Source organism: Liolophura sinensis, chromosome 9 (genome assembly GCF_032854445.1).
Source record: "Liolophura sinensis isolate JHLJ2023 chromosome 9, CUHK_Ljap_v2, whole genome shotgun sequence".
In the NCBI taxonomy this organism is placed as follows: Eukaryota; Metazoa; Mollusca; class Polyplacophora; order Chitonida; family Chitonidae; genus Liolophura; species Liolophura sinensis.
Genome location: NC_088303.1, coordinates 13183539 through 13201493, shown reverse-complemented (window position 1 = coordinate 13201493; position 17955 = coordinate 13183539). Strand labels below are relative to the sequence as shown.

General features: G+C 38.3%; 2 protein-coding genes across 2 annotated transcripts; one reads left to right on the top strand and one right to left on the bottom strand.

The window, feature by feature from the left end:
- Nucleotides 1-283: 283 nt before the first annotated feature.
- On the bottom strand, nucleotides 284-5408 carry LOC135475886 (uncharacterized). The gene is made up of 5 exons (XM_064755834.1): nucleotides 5259-5408; nucleotides 3757-3886; nucleotides 2571-2719; nucleotides 1957-2110; nucleotides 284-1426 (listed from the first exon to the last, which is right to left on the bottom strand). Exons 1-5 carry the CDS (start codon nucleotides 5326-5328, stop codon nucleotides 1309-1311), a joined length of 621 nt encoding a protein of 206 aa, XP_064611904.1. The 5' UTR covers nucleotides 5329-5408; the 3' UTR covers nucleotides 284-1308.
- Nucleotides 5409-13247: 7839 nt separating this feature from the next.
- LOC135475359 (toll-like receptor 4) lies at nucleotides 13248-16123 on the top strand. The gene has a single exon (XM_064755219.1). It carries the CDS (start codon nucleotides 13352-13354, stop codon nucleotides 16073-16075), a length of 2724 nt encoding a protein of 907 aa, XP_064611289.1. The 5' UTR covers nucleotides 13248-13351; the 3' UTR covers nucleotides 16076-16123.
- The last annotated feature ends 1832 nt before the right edge of the window (nucleotides 16124-17955 follow it).

The window sequence follows — 17955 nt, the reverse complement described above, 5'->3', positions numbered from 1 at the left end:
TAATGTTTCGCTACTTTCCCTTCAATATGTAGTTACCCACCACGGCTTCCATAAGCTCCAGGTCTTCTTACATTCTGGGACCCATATTACCCAGCAGTCGCAACGCAACTACTTTGGTGACGTATCTCTTCACTATATACGTTACCACGGAAGTTACGCCAAGCGCATGTATGTGACTGCATATAAATGCGATATGAAATGTTGCTTGTAGCTTGATAGCCGTAATCGTCGATTACTGAAATAACTTTTGTTTATTATTTGAATCTCACATCGTCATAATGCATTTCATTCTGAGGAAATTAGTGTGATGGCGCAGATGGACCATCGCTGTTTTCTCTGGTTACGGAGCGATGGGGAAAGTGGGCAATGAAGCGATGGGACGTTTTTGTTATCTGGGTGCACAAGTCTTGGTTAAAAGACAAACACATATACACGGAATAAGCAGATTTAGGTTAAAATGCACTAAATATTAAATGAAATTCATTAGACGTCACTGGTGTAGAATCACGCAGAGTGCAGTGTTGTCATAACATCTAATAAACAGTTACATGAAAACAAGGCATGACGTACTTGGGCCTGTGCAGAGTGCGCGTCAAACGGACGAAGGTGACTTTTTAATATCTCGTTTTTATGAGTCCCTCAAAATGTGTTGGCCTGTCTAGTTTTCATGTGACGTTCAATATGCCTGCAGTAAGCAAGTGTAAACATGTATGCAGATGGATTCCTTAATGAACAACAGTGAAAGTGTATACTTTGGAGTTTATCAAGTTAGTGTTCCGTCAGAATTCCGTTGTTGTTTTTGGATATCTATTTTTAAAATTGGGTTTCCCCAGGCTCTACCTGGTTTCACCCCACCATAATGCTGACCACTGTCGTATAAGTATAATATTCTTGAGTATGGCGTAAAAAGCCAATCGAATAAAAAAGTAAATATATTTATTCGCCTGGAACATGCCTTTATCGTTTAATTCACGTACATTCAAGGCAAGACTACATGAATAACATCTGAACATCTACTTGTAAATATACTTCATAGATTTTTACTATTTATAATCTAGATAATCGATGACTTTTAACTATAAATCGATCAGGATTAAATTTGATTGATCCTTTGTAAAATTCAGAGTAATGCTTTTAAACCTTTCTCATCCAAGACTTAACCGCACGAATTACAATCTCAAGAACGAATGGACATACATCATATCCTTTCCTAGTCCCGTCACAAAATCATCATTTCTAAACCATACAGTTTTGACGATCACGCTTCAGAATTTGGAACATCAGACACTGATCTCAAGAGCATCTTGCTCAATCGTCGCCATAGACCGTGTACCCGGCGTAGAAAAAGTTGGAAAACACCATTGCTACCTCTTGATCACAGTTCTTCAGTACATTCCTTACACATTTTGTGAGCGTTATGGCTTGCCTGAAAATGCAAACAAAACAAGAATGTGTTCACGTAACTTACGAAATATCGAGAAAAGAAAACAATTGTTTTTAATCACGATAAATCTATTTATTTTGAATGGGTTTTTAAGGATTAATCACGAAAGTTTCACATATACGATGATGGTGAGGTATCTGGAAGAGAAGCATGATCACTACACAAACTTATCCAGGGTGCACCATTATCCAGGGTGCACGTTTTAAACTAAATTATAGATAGCTGTGTTGGTATACTGCATGATAATAAACACAAATTGACGTTTGACACTCTCCACATTTCTCATCCTTTTATGAGATTTTATGAAATTAAAAAGTTCTTCCTCAAGTACATATGATTTGCACGTGTTTCAAAATACGACTCACCACAGATACGAACAGATACTCAACGGTTTCAAACATTCAGGCTCTACCTTCACTGATAAGACCAAAGGGTTCGAGGAGACGGATAACGAAGAGGACTACTGACATGCTCAGGGGAAAGCTGTGGGCATACACAAGTATATAATGTACCTCTGTTTGATTGACTTGACTTCAGCCCAGGCCATTTGTTCCCCACTCAATGCCAATTCCATAAACCTTCCTTCGGCTTCATTGCTAGCGTCTAGAATACATTTGTTTACGCTGTAGTCATCGGATTCTATACAGGCTTTGTTCTCCTCTATCACTGAAACACATAAAGCAGGTTTGTTCATCAATTAATCTATCTATCAGCGAATCGATCAAATTCAGATGAAATTAATTGCCTTTGCCATAATTTCAACATTGATTGAAGTATTAAAATAGTAATAATGTCATATGAGAGTATGTGGTTTTGCTTTCCCAAGAGAAAATGGGAGGAAGTAACATATATTTCTGACAAAAATTTCAGTGTCTGTGCTATTCGTCAACCGCACAATGACTCATAGGAAAATGCATTTATCGTGCCTGAATATAGAAAAGGACCTGGCGACTGTACAATGATGGTCTGTGTGGTTCGCGTGGCAAATTCCAAATCACATTACCATTTATCTGTTTTTATCTAAATGAGGATATCTTATAATTATTTTGATTCTTAATCCAGCAGCACTTAGATTTGGGACTTTTTTTCCTTACAAAACAATCAGGTGAGATCCACACACACTTACCGTCTGCTTTTGAGCATATGAACTTAAGAGCGACGTCTGACATGTCACTGAGACGGAGGAGGGCCTCGTTCTCTTCTTCCCACTCCGAGAACTGACAGCGGGAAAAGGCGTCCTTCAAGCAACCTGACACTTGTCGTCTGCTCGGGGTCCTACAGGAAATCACACGTTTTGATTTAGGTCTACTGGGTTTTCTTTGTTGTTTACGGTCTTAAAATAGTCCCGTCCTGCGACTTTAGCCGGGTTTACAACTGGCGGGAACTGGACAAAGCATGGACAAAAATAGTGCTTGGATCCGCTTGCATGACGAAGATATCGTAGTTACAAAACGACTGCAAACACATCAAGTGAAGGGAGGTTAGACTCGGATTTAAATTTGTCCAAAGTAATTATAAGGCTTTGGTGGATTTACTGAGTTAGATTCGCCATCGTAAGTTAGGGCACATGTATTTATACACATATTTATTTATTTATTTGATTGGTGTTTTACGCCGTAATCAAGAATATTTCACTCATACGACGGTGGCCAGCATTTATCTTTTGATTTAGAAGAGTTCTACATTACAGTGATACAGCACGGTACCTAACAACAACTTATCGAAAATTTCCAGTTTTATCATTGTGAAACAAGTAAAATGAGCACACATGTACTCTAAAGCCGAATGGCAGACAAACAAATGTTAGAGCACCTATGGATTTTGGAAGAAATCTGAATACTAGTATTTGGTATACGGTTTGGTTGACTGTACAGGTTTTGAAGTTGCTAGGTTGGGTATATCTATAGGTTTATTTCACTTCCTTTCACACTGTATGTGTGTAGTACTGTTTGCTGGTTTTATTTATCCCCTCCACCGATAGTTCTCTCTGTGTTTGAAAATATGTCAAGGGGTTTTCGAGACCAGCTTATTATCTAAATTTCTCTTTATATTTCATTTAAACACAGTCCGCCAGTCTAAAGTAGTCAGTATGGAAGAGCAGCGTGTGTATTCTTGTCGACTCCAGGGAAGGATGTGTCTCTCTGAATTTACAGGGGTTTAAGGTATTCTTATAGTCACAATATTGTGCCAAAAGTTTTCCAGTTCTGTATCGGGGCATACCAGTTGCGAATCTAAACATTTTATGTCACTTCTTCAACAAAACACGCAGGATAGAAAAAAGACAAGTAATAACAGTGGACTGAGTGTCTTACCTACAAAACTCCACTAGGGTGGTCATGTTCCAGATCACGGCGCCAGGGTGAGGTACCACAGTGAAGTCGTACCCCCAGTCACTATAACACTCCGCCACCCGAAGGTAATCGTCATAATCACACAGCCTTTCTGAAAACAATGCGCTGGTAGTAGTCATTCCTACCTAGAGTCTAAAATTTGAGTGATTGAGTGAGTGAGTGCTTTGGGTTTAACGTCGTACTCTAAAATTTGAAGTATGACTGATTTATGCAAGCAGCAGGAAATATGGCGCCAGAATTATCTTCCTCCGTTTATCAATCAGCAAAAGTTTGTGTCTCGGCTAGAGTGCCGTCTCTCAAGAGACTTAAGGCTTTTAACGCATTCACAAAATACAAAGTGTGGTTTTACAATCACAGTTCAATGCTATAACGTTCTTCATGCTCTAGTTCCTCTTTCTGTCATGGTCCATATATTTGCTTATAAAATTATTTCACTTGATGGCTGTCCGAGTTAAAGCTGGAGGAAACCGCTTAGGGCGAGGAAATTACAATCTGATACATAATAATATCACAGATTAATCACTTGGGTATAGATTTTAACACTAGCTATCAGCGGCCAAAATCCGGAGGGAATCCATTAGAAAACTCAGCCAGCAAGACTTTTATGATGTTATTTGTTAAGACATGTTTGCGTTATTATTCCCTTTTATGTTACGATGTTTCAATACAATAATGTTTATTAAATTTAATCATACCAGTGAATGCTTTAGTGAGCTGTAGAACTTTACTGACGCGTTAATTGTGCCAATTTTCAGAAATATTTGCTATATTTCAAACATTGGGCGAACAAGGCGGCCAAGAGGCTGTGATAATTCTGTTTGACCAGTTGTTAAAAATGCACTTAACTGATTAGTGTAATGAAGAAAAGTTACATTAACCCCAGATCTCGTATTAGAGCTGCTTACCTTTGATGTATTATGGTACTTATTACAGATTAACTGCATATAGCCACTAAACTCAAATTTTGACACAAGTTTGTGATGTTTCTGTATTCGCTGTATTGGGAAGGAGCCTGGCCTACCTCAAAAATGACAATTCCGTAACATCACCCTCTACTACAGTTTTTTTTTCTTTTAGCCAGTCGTCTGTATATCTGTAAAATCCTAGTTTACTCGGTTAGTCAATGAAATGTAACAACATGAGCTCTACACATGAATATGTTGGAAACCTATATTTTTGCACAAAAATGACGTAAGAACGCTTTTTCTAGTTCATAATTTTAAACTGCGTAAGCTCGGTTTCGACGGCAAGAACTGATTACTATCTGATTATTTAAAAAACAGTGACATGCATAAATGAAATAGACAATAGTACGAGCCTTTACTGGAAGACACATGCGATGATGCCAGAAACAACCTCTGCACTTTCCATAATTACCCTCTACACCCAAAGAAGGACAAAAATGGTCAATATATAGTCTAAGCAATGTTTGCATTTAAGAAGAAAGAAGAAAGTGCACTTACCCGTGTTGGCCGAAGCGGGAACAGTGCAGCAGAAACAGGCTATAAGGAGGCTGGAGTATACGTAAAACATGTTTGCCTGTCGTGTATGCAGAAACGGGTCAATCTAGCACTTACTGAGTCAAATATCCCCTGACAGTCCGATCAAACCTATGTAATTTGATCGTTACAATTGGTATACAAGGCAATCAAGTTTTTATACTGAAAGGGTAATATACTCGACCTTTGACACAGCAATCAGCTGTTAAGAGTGGTCAGCTTTTGGCGATTAGTACACACAGTTCATATAGCTGGCAGATTTCCTTTCTCAAACGCCATTACCTCTAGTTATTACGTGTAATAGCTTAACAAGGTGGATAATAATATCCAATTAGAGCACATGGAGATGATTGCATACAAACGCGGCTCAAGTCATTAACCACACAGAGCGCAAGCGCGAAAGCCGGCGCTCTTGCGTGAATGAATGGATTCATAGTACATGTACGTTTGTGAGAATCCAAGATGGGGGCTAAGTTATCCTAAAGATGCCTGATTTGTACAGCAAGCACAGAAGGCTTAAACATCTTCTCACTTTCTTGAACACCAAGCGCACTTGCCAAGGTTGTCATGGGCCTTATGTCAGGCGCATGTTGCGACTGCTTCATAAAACGGGCCCCTGATCGCTCATCTACTTGTCAAATTCACCTGCAGCTTCATTCGACAGTAACAAAATTGATAGACCTTACATTATTACACACCGATGTGGTCATCCAGCATTGAAATAGCCTTTGTTTCTTATTTGATATATATTTGAGTCTGACAACATGCAGAGGTATTCGTACATTTCGTTGAATCGTTATTTTCGATGCAAAAGCAAATTTCATTCGCATATCCGAGTACTATTTCCTTGAAACCTGTTCAACAAGCAGGCGCACTTCCAACTACACATCTACATGGCTGTATCCATATTTGGTGAACATTTTCCAGATAAAGTAACTGGAGTCATCAAATACCAAATACCCAAACTGTACAAATACCTTAAAGGTTCATCGTAGTTGCACAGAATATCATCTCCATCGTCTGCACAAGCATTCATGTCATATTGGGGTTTGTATAGTGTACAAGTTTAAGGTCAGTAAATTCCAGCTTGTATACACGAGTTTCTCAGTTTGTATTTTATCTGGCGTGCTTTTTATATAGTTGGGTTCAACATAACTGATATATATATATATATATATATATATATATATATATATATATATATATATATATATATATATATATATATATTTATATGTATATATATATACCCATAACATAGCGAAATATATATATATATATATATATATATATATATATATATATATATATATATATATATATATATATATATATATATATATATATATGTATATGTGTGTGTGTGTGTGTGTATTTCTGAATTCCTCAGTGGGCAACAGTATTGGTCACACCCATCACAAAGGGGTATAGTTTCGAGTTAGTGCGCTGCCATGAATCACTTGTTGGTTGTGGATATTCATAATTAAAATATTTGGAATTCATGATTTTGTACTTATATTGCTGAAAAGGTAGGTGATCTTTACAGGAAAACCAAAGACGAGTTTCTTTCTCTCAAACATTTTACAAACTGTATTCACTTAAATGCTGCCCGCTTTACTGCTTTGGTGGGATATACACGTGGGAAAAGGGGATAAAAGAATCGATTTAATACGTCCCGGTTTAATCCTTTGATGGCTCTAAAAACTGAAGTTATACTCCGTTGTATCCTAACAACAGTTTGTTATATTTATAAAACAATTATGTTCATTTTACATGTTATTTTTCGGTAAACTTCGCAGTTTAGCGTATTGCGCAATCTGGGAGTCGAAATGAAATGTCTTTCAAGTTTGCTTGTGCAACAACAAAAAAATCTCCACAATGTTAACATGCATTCGACTTAATATATAAACGTATATTAACGTATGTGTATAGCGTTAAACAAGAAATCAAGAAAACAAATAAATGAGTGAATAAATAAACGTAAGACGAACTAACCCTAGCGTGCACTGTATGTTGCAATCTTCCTTCGAACATAGACCCCCCCCAAAAAAACCACATAACCCCTCTTGTAACGACAAAGTCCAATGGTTTAATGAAAAAGTCATATCTGTGTCAGCAAAATGTACAGGAAACTGTCTCTCTATGCATGAAGATGTTTGCACTACTTTCATTTTCATTTTCATATTTACGAAATCCAGAGTTCCGCAAATAAAGCAGCGAATGACGTTACAGACTGAGGCGTGAACAGCGAAACACGACACCTGTCACATTTATGTTTTCTTGCACGACAGCCTGCAAAACAACAAATTAGATCAAATCCTGTATACAGCTGGCAAGGGTGGTGACTTTTCGGTAAGTTAAACTTTATGTTGTCCTTGTTATATGTTCTCGTACGCGGATGTTCATGTGAATTTCCCCTTTCTCGCTGCTTGCTGGGCCAAAAGGCACAGACTAACTTTCGCTGAACACCATTCGTCCTCCATCAGTATGATCCGTATATGTGTAAGTCACATAAAGCTCTCGGAAGCTTTCCTTTCAGTGAGCATGTTTTCAGTGCCAGGCAGCTGATGGGTTATACATTAACACTGTGCAACTGCACTGTTGGAACATAAATGTGCTTAAGGTATGATGCTAGCAGGTGTATAGGTTGTTGAACATTTGCGCATGAACAGCTGGAATAAAGCCCTGAGGTTAAGTGACAAGAGGCTCGATTTCACCATTTCTTACGCGTGACCATTGCCAACTATATCGCACTATCCATCGCTGCTCTGGTTTTAATCTCCACGGTTGATTTAGTCTTTTATGTTATATTATTATGCCTTGTAGTGATAAGTAAAGAAATCAAAGAAATTATGAAAGAGACAAGAACTTTATATATGAAATTGTTCGTGTGTAGCTCCGCGCTCAAGAATTAATCATAGGCCATATATATCACGACGGTTATGTTTCTGGGACCAGAAAACCTGGGAAGCATGGAGAGGGGAATGATTTAAGTGGCCAGGGTGTAACTGCTTATACTAACAGGAGATAGCGGGAAGTTTCCGTCCGCTCAGTTAATAAAGCGCTGGATTACATCTGTACTACATATTTCGCTATGTTATATTTACAAGAAATATATGTACCTTACGTTCGCTTTTTTGGGGTGGGTGGGGGGGGGATGGGGGGTACGCAGTACTTCTCTGTACCCAGTGGTTAGAGGCGGTCACCTTTTAATCGCTAAGAAACAGGGGATGCGAGTTCTTGCCCGGTCATGTACAAGGAATTTGTAAATTTCCTTCCCATATCACTGTTACTAGGGCATTGGTCATTTGTATAGTCTAACATTTGTGTAGTCTAATAAGACCACCTTTCTACCACATGTGGGGAAAACCCGTCAGTAACTCGCCAAAGGACATTGGTTTACGCCGGGCACTCCCGTCTTCTTCATCCACAAAGCTGATTGCCGTCTTATATAAGTGAAAATTCTTAAGTATAGCATTAAGCGACAATCAAGTAAATAAGTAAATAAATCTAATACATGTAAATATAGTACTTTACGCGAACATTCAATTTCTGTTAGTGGCTATTGTTCAGTATGCCAGTAACACGTGTAGTACATTACGTGAACATTCGATTTCTGTTAGTGGCTATTGTTCAGTATGCCAGTAACACGTGTAGTACATTACGTGAACATTCGATTTCTGTTAGTGGCTATTGTTCAGTATGCCAGTAACACGTGTAGTACATTACGTGAACATTCGATTTCCGTTAGTGGCTACTGTTGAGTATCCCCTTAACACGTGTAGTGCAGTACGTGAACATTGGATTTCCGTTTTTGACTACTGTTGACTATCCCCTTAACACGTGTAGTGCAGTACGTGAACATTGGATTTCCGTTTGTGGCTACTGTTGAGTATCCCCTTAACACGTGTAGTGCTGTACGTGAACATTGGATTTCCGTTAGTGGCTACTGTTGAGTATCCCCTTAACACGTGTAGTGCAGTACGTGAACATTGGATTTCCGTTTGTGGCTACTGTTCAGTATTCCCGTAACACGTGTAGTACAGCAAACGTTGTGCTTATTTTGTATTAGTCCAATTCATGCATCATTAAAGCAATGCCAGAGAAAGAAGAAAGCAGCAAAAAAGAAACAGGGACTGATGTTTCTCAGTTCAAGGCACATTTGTTCAAACGTATATTTTAGCAATGAAACGGCCTATTAACTTTAGTGGAGACTATAACACCCGAATAGATTTGTATATGAAAAAAAAGGTTGGTATTAAGAATTACGTCGATGTTAGCTTTTGTACAACCGACTACGCACCCATGCGGAAGAGTGTTAAACGTGTTATCAATGTGAACGTTGTAAATTCTGCAAATCAGAATTTTTTTTAGCGGGAATAAGATAAGCGGTATAAATGACGCTTCTGTGTCCATAGCTACTATAATTATACAATCACTGTTAGGAATTGCGATCAGTCACAATTATCTATGTATTTATGGTAATATACGGAATCGTTCTTTATGTGAAAATTATGTATCTGTTACCTATGTTCACATGCAGGTGAATCCTGTTAATGGGCGACATGTCGAAAAGGCACGATTGGAAACTAATGGTATCTACTTAATGTAATCTAACTAATTCCAATGACTCCAAACAATAGAATATAATTAAGATTAAGATAGTTGCAAATCACGCGCCCCCTAGCACCATGGCTAGGGGCAGAATTAGATATAAAAAAAGAAAACAAAAACAATGCAGTGATTGCAATTTATTAGACGTCACTTTTCTAGAATTACACAAAATGGTGTTTTGTCTGGAACATTAAGCAATCCATTTTCTTGGTTAAACTTTAAGTCGGTGTTAGGTTATTTTTTAGTTTTTGCATTTTTTAAACATGTTGGAAAGTATTACCTTGGAGAGTGCTAATCTAACGTAATGGAAGCTTCTCTTCCACCACTGCCAAAATAAACATTTTTCAAGAAGTCCTTTCTAAACCTGTTATTCACGTCGAAGTCTTCATACAAATCTCACTCTTTCTCATGTATTTTTCTGAATTTCTTTACTCGGCGATTGAGTCCGAGTAATGGTATCCTCGCGCTACTCTCGTGTACACAAAATCGTCAAGATGTATCAACATCTAAGATGCTGATATTGATTATCTCGTGCGAACTGAGTGTCTACTTCACGGCGCTCTGTGTGTATAGGCCTAGCTCAGTTTCCACTTGAACCGACTACTACAATTACTACCGCTGCAAGGGACAGAGATATAGATATAGAGATATTGCGTTATAGAGACATGGTAACAATGTTGCAATTTGCACTGGACGCGACAACTACTATAACGTCATTTGATGGGGACATTAATTTTACATGCAAATATGATACAATTTCTACTACATATGGCTGCCATAATTATATTCTCAACTGATTGGAACATTACCTCATTTGTAAATGTGGTACAATTTCCAGTAGGCGCGACAAAATTCACTGGTTTTGTCATGAGAATTAACAGCATGATTTTACACAAATTTTCATCGCATAATAATGGCCATGTTCAAACTAGCTATCACAGTTTGACCTTGTTGGACAGCCCGCAAAAACTCAACATTTTACTGAAGTTTGAAAGTTGAAATTATTCCTCGGAAACATATAAACATATTAAATATGTGGGACCATTTTTATGTTTATGTGGGCGAGAGGTATACGCCTGCGTTGTGTTTAGGGCAAGTCCACGAATAGGATTTTCACGCATAAGAGGAAGTGATTACACTAGTGTATAGCAGCATGGCAGGCTGACATCTCTACTTCCTCCTGACAATGTGGTATAACAATGCTTAAAACAAATGCTTATACAAATGCTTATACAAATGCTTATACAAATTTAACATATCATATGACAACATATTTATTCCAATCCTCCAGTTAGCTGTTCGTCAGTTGGGGACACACGTATAAAATGTGCCTAGCTCTGCATTGAAGCTTGGATAGCGTATTAATGACGGGGTTTTAATGTTATAGGTCTTCCTACTACATGCAAATTAGCGAATACTTCTTCAGATGCGGGCATTTGCTGGGTAGGTATAATTCTTTCTCAAACGAACTGATGTGTACTAAATTTTGAACATTGCAGTCATTTAACAAGATTTTTTAAAACATTTCTGACAATCCTGTAAAGAACTTTTCATGGAAGTATATGCGTCGTGTAGGTGTCTGCCCCTGTGATGTTTTAAAATTTATAAGATGTTGTCTTAATACTTTCATAAATACAAAGTACCGACCGCATTTCACCTGAACCCAGCTATCACAATGTCGATGGTATTTACATTTGTGGTTGGTAGTCGATTGGTTAAGATGAGTGTCTTTGTCATCCCTAAGACACATTAGGAGCGCTTTCAGTTTCGGCGTTGGACATGCAACGTGTAGATCTTCTGTCCCTGCGGGACTTTGGTGACGTCACTTATAAGGCTGTTTGCGTCCGTTGTCGACCACTTGTGTTCTATCAGTATACGGCGTGCACCTCTGGAAAGTTTGTAAGCAGCATGTCGAAGGTGTAGTGGTTTACGCATGTTTTCTCCATTTGTGAAGTGAATTATTTATTTGTTTATTTATTTGATTGATGTTTTTACACCGTACTCAAGAATATTTCACTTATACTTCTAATATGATGGGAGGCAACCGGTCACGGGATACCCACGACTATCCGCAGGTTGCTGCCACACGTTCTCATGTACGACCTGAAAGGAAGCCAGCATGAGCTGGACTTGAACTCACAGCGACCACATTGAGGAAAGGCTCTAGGAGCTATCGTATAAGTGAACAGTTCTGAAAAATTATTAAACAACAGCCAAATAAATAAATAAATATATGACCGTGCACATTTGTCTAAATTTACGCCCCTCGCAACTATTTTTATTTTTATCTTGTATTTCTGAACGTAAAAAGAATACATAGAGGATATTGCAAGTGTGAAGGTTGAATGTCATAATTATTTGTCAAGTGGGAGGCTTCGCGTCTCGTGGGTTATCATGTCCATCTTTTATGAGAAAAGTATTTATGATATTCAACCTCCAGTGTGCAATATTCTATTTATTATTTATATTTTGACAATATATTGATTGTGTGTATGTGAACAGGTTTCAGCAATGTTTTTGGCTGTAGACCTTCACAGGCTTGTGTATAGCGTGACGTCGCGCATGACGTCTTGTAAAGTTGACTGAATTTGTATTATGACGTCTTTCTGCTTCTGATTGGAAAGTCATATAACAAAATGTGTCTTTGTGACGTCATGGCGTCGAGGTGTGTAATACCAAAAGTGATATCTAATTCGAGCCAGTGTAATATTACTTTTATTAGTTGAAGGAAATTTAATATTTCGTCTGTATATAGATAAATCTCCGTATTATACACTCGATAAAACTCCCTGGATGCAAAAAAACAAAAAAAAAACAAAAAAAAAAAAAACAAAACAAAACAAAACAAAAAAAAAAAACAAACCAAAAAAAAAACAGCATATAGCGAGTAATGGCCGACAAATGGTCACACGTAACCGATAAAATACGACGTGATGTCAGTTTACCTCAGAGGTTTAGTGTAACTGGTCATGTTAATGCTTAAATACCAGCAAATTACACGCCCCTATAGCAACATGGTTGAGGGGAAGATATGCATTGATGTTAATTGCAAAACATTAGGCATTACTGGTCTAGAATTACTTTTAAAAACTCATGAAATGTACACCCTACTTACGTCCTTCAGAAATAAGACAATACAGTATGCCTCTTATCCTTTATATACTTTACTAGTTCTTTGTGTTAACTTCGTTTTGGGAATTAGCCTTGAGGTTATTGACTACTAGTATTCCCAGGGTTATTGCTAGAATGATGTTGGGACGATTGTTAAGTACTTGGCGAGGTTTAGCATTTTCCTCCTACAAAGCCAATCAGCATCATGCATTTCAAAAGGACATAAACCCAGCTAAAAGTAACAATCAAATGAAGGAAATAATCTTATGTTCAACTTTATGTTTACAGATGTTTGATTTGAGGTTCAATTGCAAGCTGAGACAGAGACGACGATGTGGGCTTCAAACATAATACAGAGTTTTCTGCATATTGTGGTTTTAACTGCTGCCATTGTCGTAGACAAAACAGCAGGCCGTCAAGCTGGCATGGGTCGGGTCAAAAATTCTCTTTCAACAAGGTTACAAGAAACTTACGTGACTAAGTCTACAACGGCCGTACGGAACAACGTTCGACACCAGTATGATGACACTCATAAACACGGAGCGCTTGACAACGCCATGGCAACAATACGACCTGCAACCGAGGATATATGTAACACCAGTCTTTCTCTACACTGCCTTTGTCACCAAATGAGAGAAAGTTTCCTTGTGGACTGTTCGCACAAAAATCTTACATCTGTTCCAAGCAACATCCCGAAAGAAGCAACGGAAGTCAATTTAAGTGAAAACTGGATAAAAGACATTTCGCCTGGATCTTTCGAAACTCTGGTCCTTTTGGAAATATTAGATCTTTCCGAGAATCGCCTTTCGCGATTAGTGTCGGGAACATTCTTGGGGTTAACCCGGCTAAAACATCTTCATCTAAACGGAAATTCCTTGAACATGTCGACATCTACGTTTGACAGTGACGTCTTTGTACCTTTGTCAAATCTGACGTATATGAACTTGAAATCGCCGTCTTACTCAAATGACCAATCATTCATGTATCCGGATACAGCGTTAAGCACTTTGAAATCTTTGGAAACTCTTCTTATTAACGGAATAAACAACAGAATATTTGGGGAAGGTTTTCGTCGGTTGACGTCAATACAAACGCTGGACCTGTCGAATTCTCCGCTATTTACGTCAGTATCTGCATACACTTTCCACTATTTCCAGAACATTTCAGTAAAAAATTTAATACTGAGCCATTGCAATCTTAGTTGGATTGACAAAGAAGCCCTCAGCAATCTTCGGAATTTAGACACCATTGACTTCAGCTTTAACGAGTATCTGGAAATTAAAGGCGTAGGGATGAGCATGTATGGCTTGCAGCATTCCAATGTTCGGCGGCTGATTATGCAACGCGTCCACGCCAAACCGTCGCTGACTGCAATATCTGCAGACGACCTTAAATACATCGCTAATACCGAACTTGAAGAATTAGACCTTAATAACAATTCGATTGGTCAGCTTGGAGAAGGTGTTCTTACGGCGTTACCGTTGTCACTCAGGGTTATTCGTGTTTCACACAACAACATACACACGTACAACAGACAACTCCACAATCTGCTCCGGATGAGAAAAGTTGAAGAATTCTACGCAAACGATCAAGAAGACAATGGAGTACAGCGTAGTCCTCAGTCTAAGGAAACTATGCGAAAGAACATTTTAGACAGAGATAGCAAAATTTATGATTACATCTCCGTACAAAACAGTGAGAATGGAGCAGTGTTTTACAAACTGTCATTACCGCCTAAGCTATGGATGGTGAACTTCGCTCGAACCTACAAGTTACAGTTTACGATTCCTGCCGTACAGTTGGTCGACTCCTCTATTAGATATGCGTACTTAGCTCAGAATGAATTGAATAGATGGGAAGGACCTGTAAAAGGGGTGGAAAGCCTGCTGTACCTCGACTTAACAGGAAATAACTGTGATTACGTCTCTGAGACTTTTTTCGCCCACATGTCAAGCTTAGAGACATTGCTCATTGCGCAAAATCGTCTGGGAAACGGCTTGGGGGACGAAACCTTCCGTAACCTTACAGCTTTAAACACTCTTCACATGCATGATAATCAGCTGAAAGCTGTAAGTCTTAATCTATTCTCAGGACTTACCAATCTAACAAATCTGAAATTATCGAACAACTACCTGTCCAGCTGGAATGCAAGCATCTCTGAACTAGTCAATCTGAAGAGCTTCAATATTTCTAACAACATTTTCCATTCGCTGCCTATGGCTCTCTGTCGAGACCTTGATGTTATTCAGAGCTTTGGTACTGTTCACATCGATATCTTTGGAAATCCTCTAAAATGTGATTGTAATACACAGTATTTTATTGAATGGGTAACAACAACGCACGTCAGTATAGTTAACCTGAACCTCACATTTTGCTCGCTCGAGAATGGTACATCTGTGTCTTTATCAAAGAGCAGGTTTGTTTTAGAACATCTGAAACTGCAATGTCGTTCTTACACTGGTCTGATAGGTGGGACATGCGCATGCCTAGCTTTGTTTTCAATAATCTTATTGGCTGGGGTTTTACATCGTCACCAATGGAAGCTCAAGTACTTGTTGTATATGGCCTCCAACTGGCGCAAGAGGACAGGGTATCAGTCTCTCCATGACGCTGAGATAACTCCCTATGGATTCGACGCCTTCCTGTCTTACGAGGACTCCGATCGTACGTTCATACGAGAGCAAGTTATACCCCGCCTTGAAATAGAAGCTGGCTTAAAACTCTGCATAGACAAACGAGATTTTATCCCCGGACTTTATGTCACTGACAACATTCTTCATGCCATCCAGAACAGTAAGAAAACGGTTGTTTTCCTCTCTCGGAAGTTCCTGAAAAGTAAGTGGTGCATATACGAAATGAATATGGCCCGAATGGAAGGAATCCACAGCGGCAGAGATGTCCTGGTAATGGTTCTCACCGAGGAAATACCAACCGGCGAACTATCTGCTGAAATGATAGATGTCATCCACAACCAGACATACATTGAGAGGACCAGCAACAGGCATGGCGAGGCACTCTTTTGGCGGAGACTAGTGTCTGCTGTAAAATCTACCTAAACCACATGGTGTCCCGTCATATTTCACATGTGAAAAGGAGGGATGTGTTGAGGATTCAGTATCACGCGTCTACGGATAAACGGACAGAAATGGGATAATGACTAGTTCTACAGCTCATTATTTTTATCGAACAGGAATCAGAGAAAGTCTAGTTCTGACTCGCATTTGCCACCTTTGCTTAAAATCAACGTTCTTCTATTTTAGTAAATACGGTGACAATCTTTGTTTATACGGTATACATGTACGCCACGGACATACTTGCTGGGCAGACATTTTTCCTTACTCCTTACAAGTTACGTGTAGGACTGCCAAGAGTGCACTGCCAAGATTGATGATGATGTTCTGTTATCATGTATACAATATGCATATTTTTTTAAAACTTGTTTATGGAGTCAGTTAAAACATGTTTATGGAGTCAGTTAAAACATGTTTATGGAGTCAGTTAAAGAGTCTATCCCGGCGGTTTTAGCAAAAATCTTTTCCGCCAATCAAATAAAATTTTGTGTATTTACCAAAATGGCTCTAATCTGTAATTTTAGTAAATATCAGACTCGTATTTGTAATATTTATGGTGTTAAAAATATTTTAAAGTTTGAAAAGGTTAAAATGCAACCCGTTTATAAGTATTAGTAACTTTATTACCGATTTTAAACGGTAACACATGCGCACATGAGGTTGATATTTTGGGAAAGTTGATTATTTGGGCTATACTGAAATAATAGATTTGCGCTAATCGATATTGTATAACTGTTCATGTAAATGTATAAATAATAACAAAACACATGCCCCCTAGCACCATGGCTTAAGCAGAATTCGATAAGAAAAAATGCTGTCATGTTAATTACAATTTATTAGACGTCACCTGTTTATAATTCCTCAACATGCTGTGTTGTCATCACATTTACTATACAATAACATTCAAGTCCACAGATCGCCAGTATAGACACATAAATCGCACCAAAACTTCAGAGTGTTGTGTAGCCACTGTTGACAAAAAAAAAATTTCTGAAAAGCAAATTGGGTTCTGAATACTGAAAAACTGTTAACATACACCTTGAGTCTTACACTTAGCATTCAGTCACTTTGTCCAGCTCCTCTGGCTATCCTTTAAAACAGCATGACGTCATAGCGTCAGGGTATTCCAGTAATTTTAATTAACTCAAAAAATTAAAAACCTACTTCAATTAGGATTTTTAATCTTGCCTGCGTAACTCTTATGTCGAAACGTTTGACAAAACGTTGCCATGGTGAGCATCTCTTACTTACTGGGCACAAGTACGTGTAGATGGACGGATCTGGAAACAATTGGATACTTTGACTTCCAGACATACAATAGAACATTTTCAAACCATACACCGAAACAAACATTCATATAGCAGCCGTCGACCAAAATAGACGTTCCGAGTCAAAAACCGCAGGACCAATGTCCAAAACGAAGTTTAGCACACCACTGAAGATGTGCAAAATCTTTAGTGAAATTAGGACGACATGCAAAGAGATAAAGTCAATAGTTTTCAATAGTTTGGATATTTCCTTGTGAACGTGGGGAAATACTTTGTGAGCGTGACGATGTATTCCTTGGCGTGGGTGATCGTTGTACATCATGTTTTACAGAATATCATATGACCGTCTCTCGACAAATGAAAACCAAAAATTACCCTTTGAGATATAATAATCTTTGTTCTATGGCGTTATCAAATAATTATATTATTTAATAAATGTATTTCACATATATATGTATGTACGCTTAGGCTGCACTGAATGTTGCACTCAAAAAGTTGTCAGTCAAATGACGTCGAGGAGTGGTTTTGGTGAGCACCATTTGCCAGCTAGAACATTGTTTTCCTGCTCTGGTTTTACTCTCTTTGCTGTGCCGTGTG

Bases quoted from the DNA above. Each gene is read 5' to 3' on its own strand.
- LOC135475359 (XM_064755219.1), top strand. From the start codon at position 13,352: ATGTGGGCTTCAAACATAATACAGAGTTTTCTGCATATTGTGGTTTTA.
- LOC135475886 (XM_064755834.1), bottom strand. From the start codon at position 5,328: ATGTTTTACGTATACTCCAGCCTCCTTATAGCCTGTTTCTGCTGCACT. The intron at 3,887-5,258 runs GTAAGTGCACTT...CATTGTTTTCAG, and splicing joins TCCCGCTTCGGCCAACACGG to AAAGGCTGTGTGATTATGAC. The intron at 1,427-1,956 runs GTACATTATATA...TTGCATTTTCAG, and splicing joins GTCAAGTCAATCAAACAGAG to GCAAGCCATAACGCTCACAA.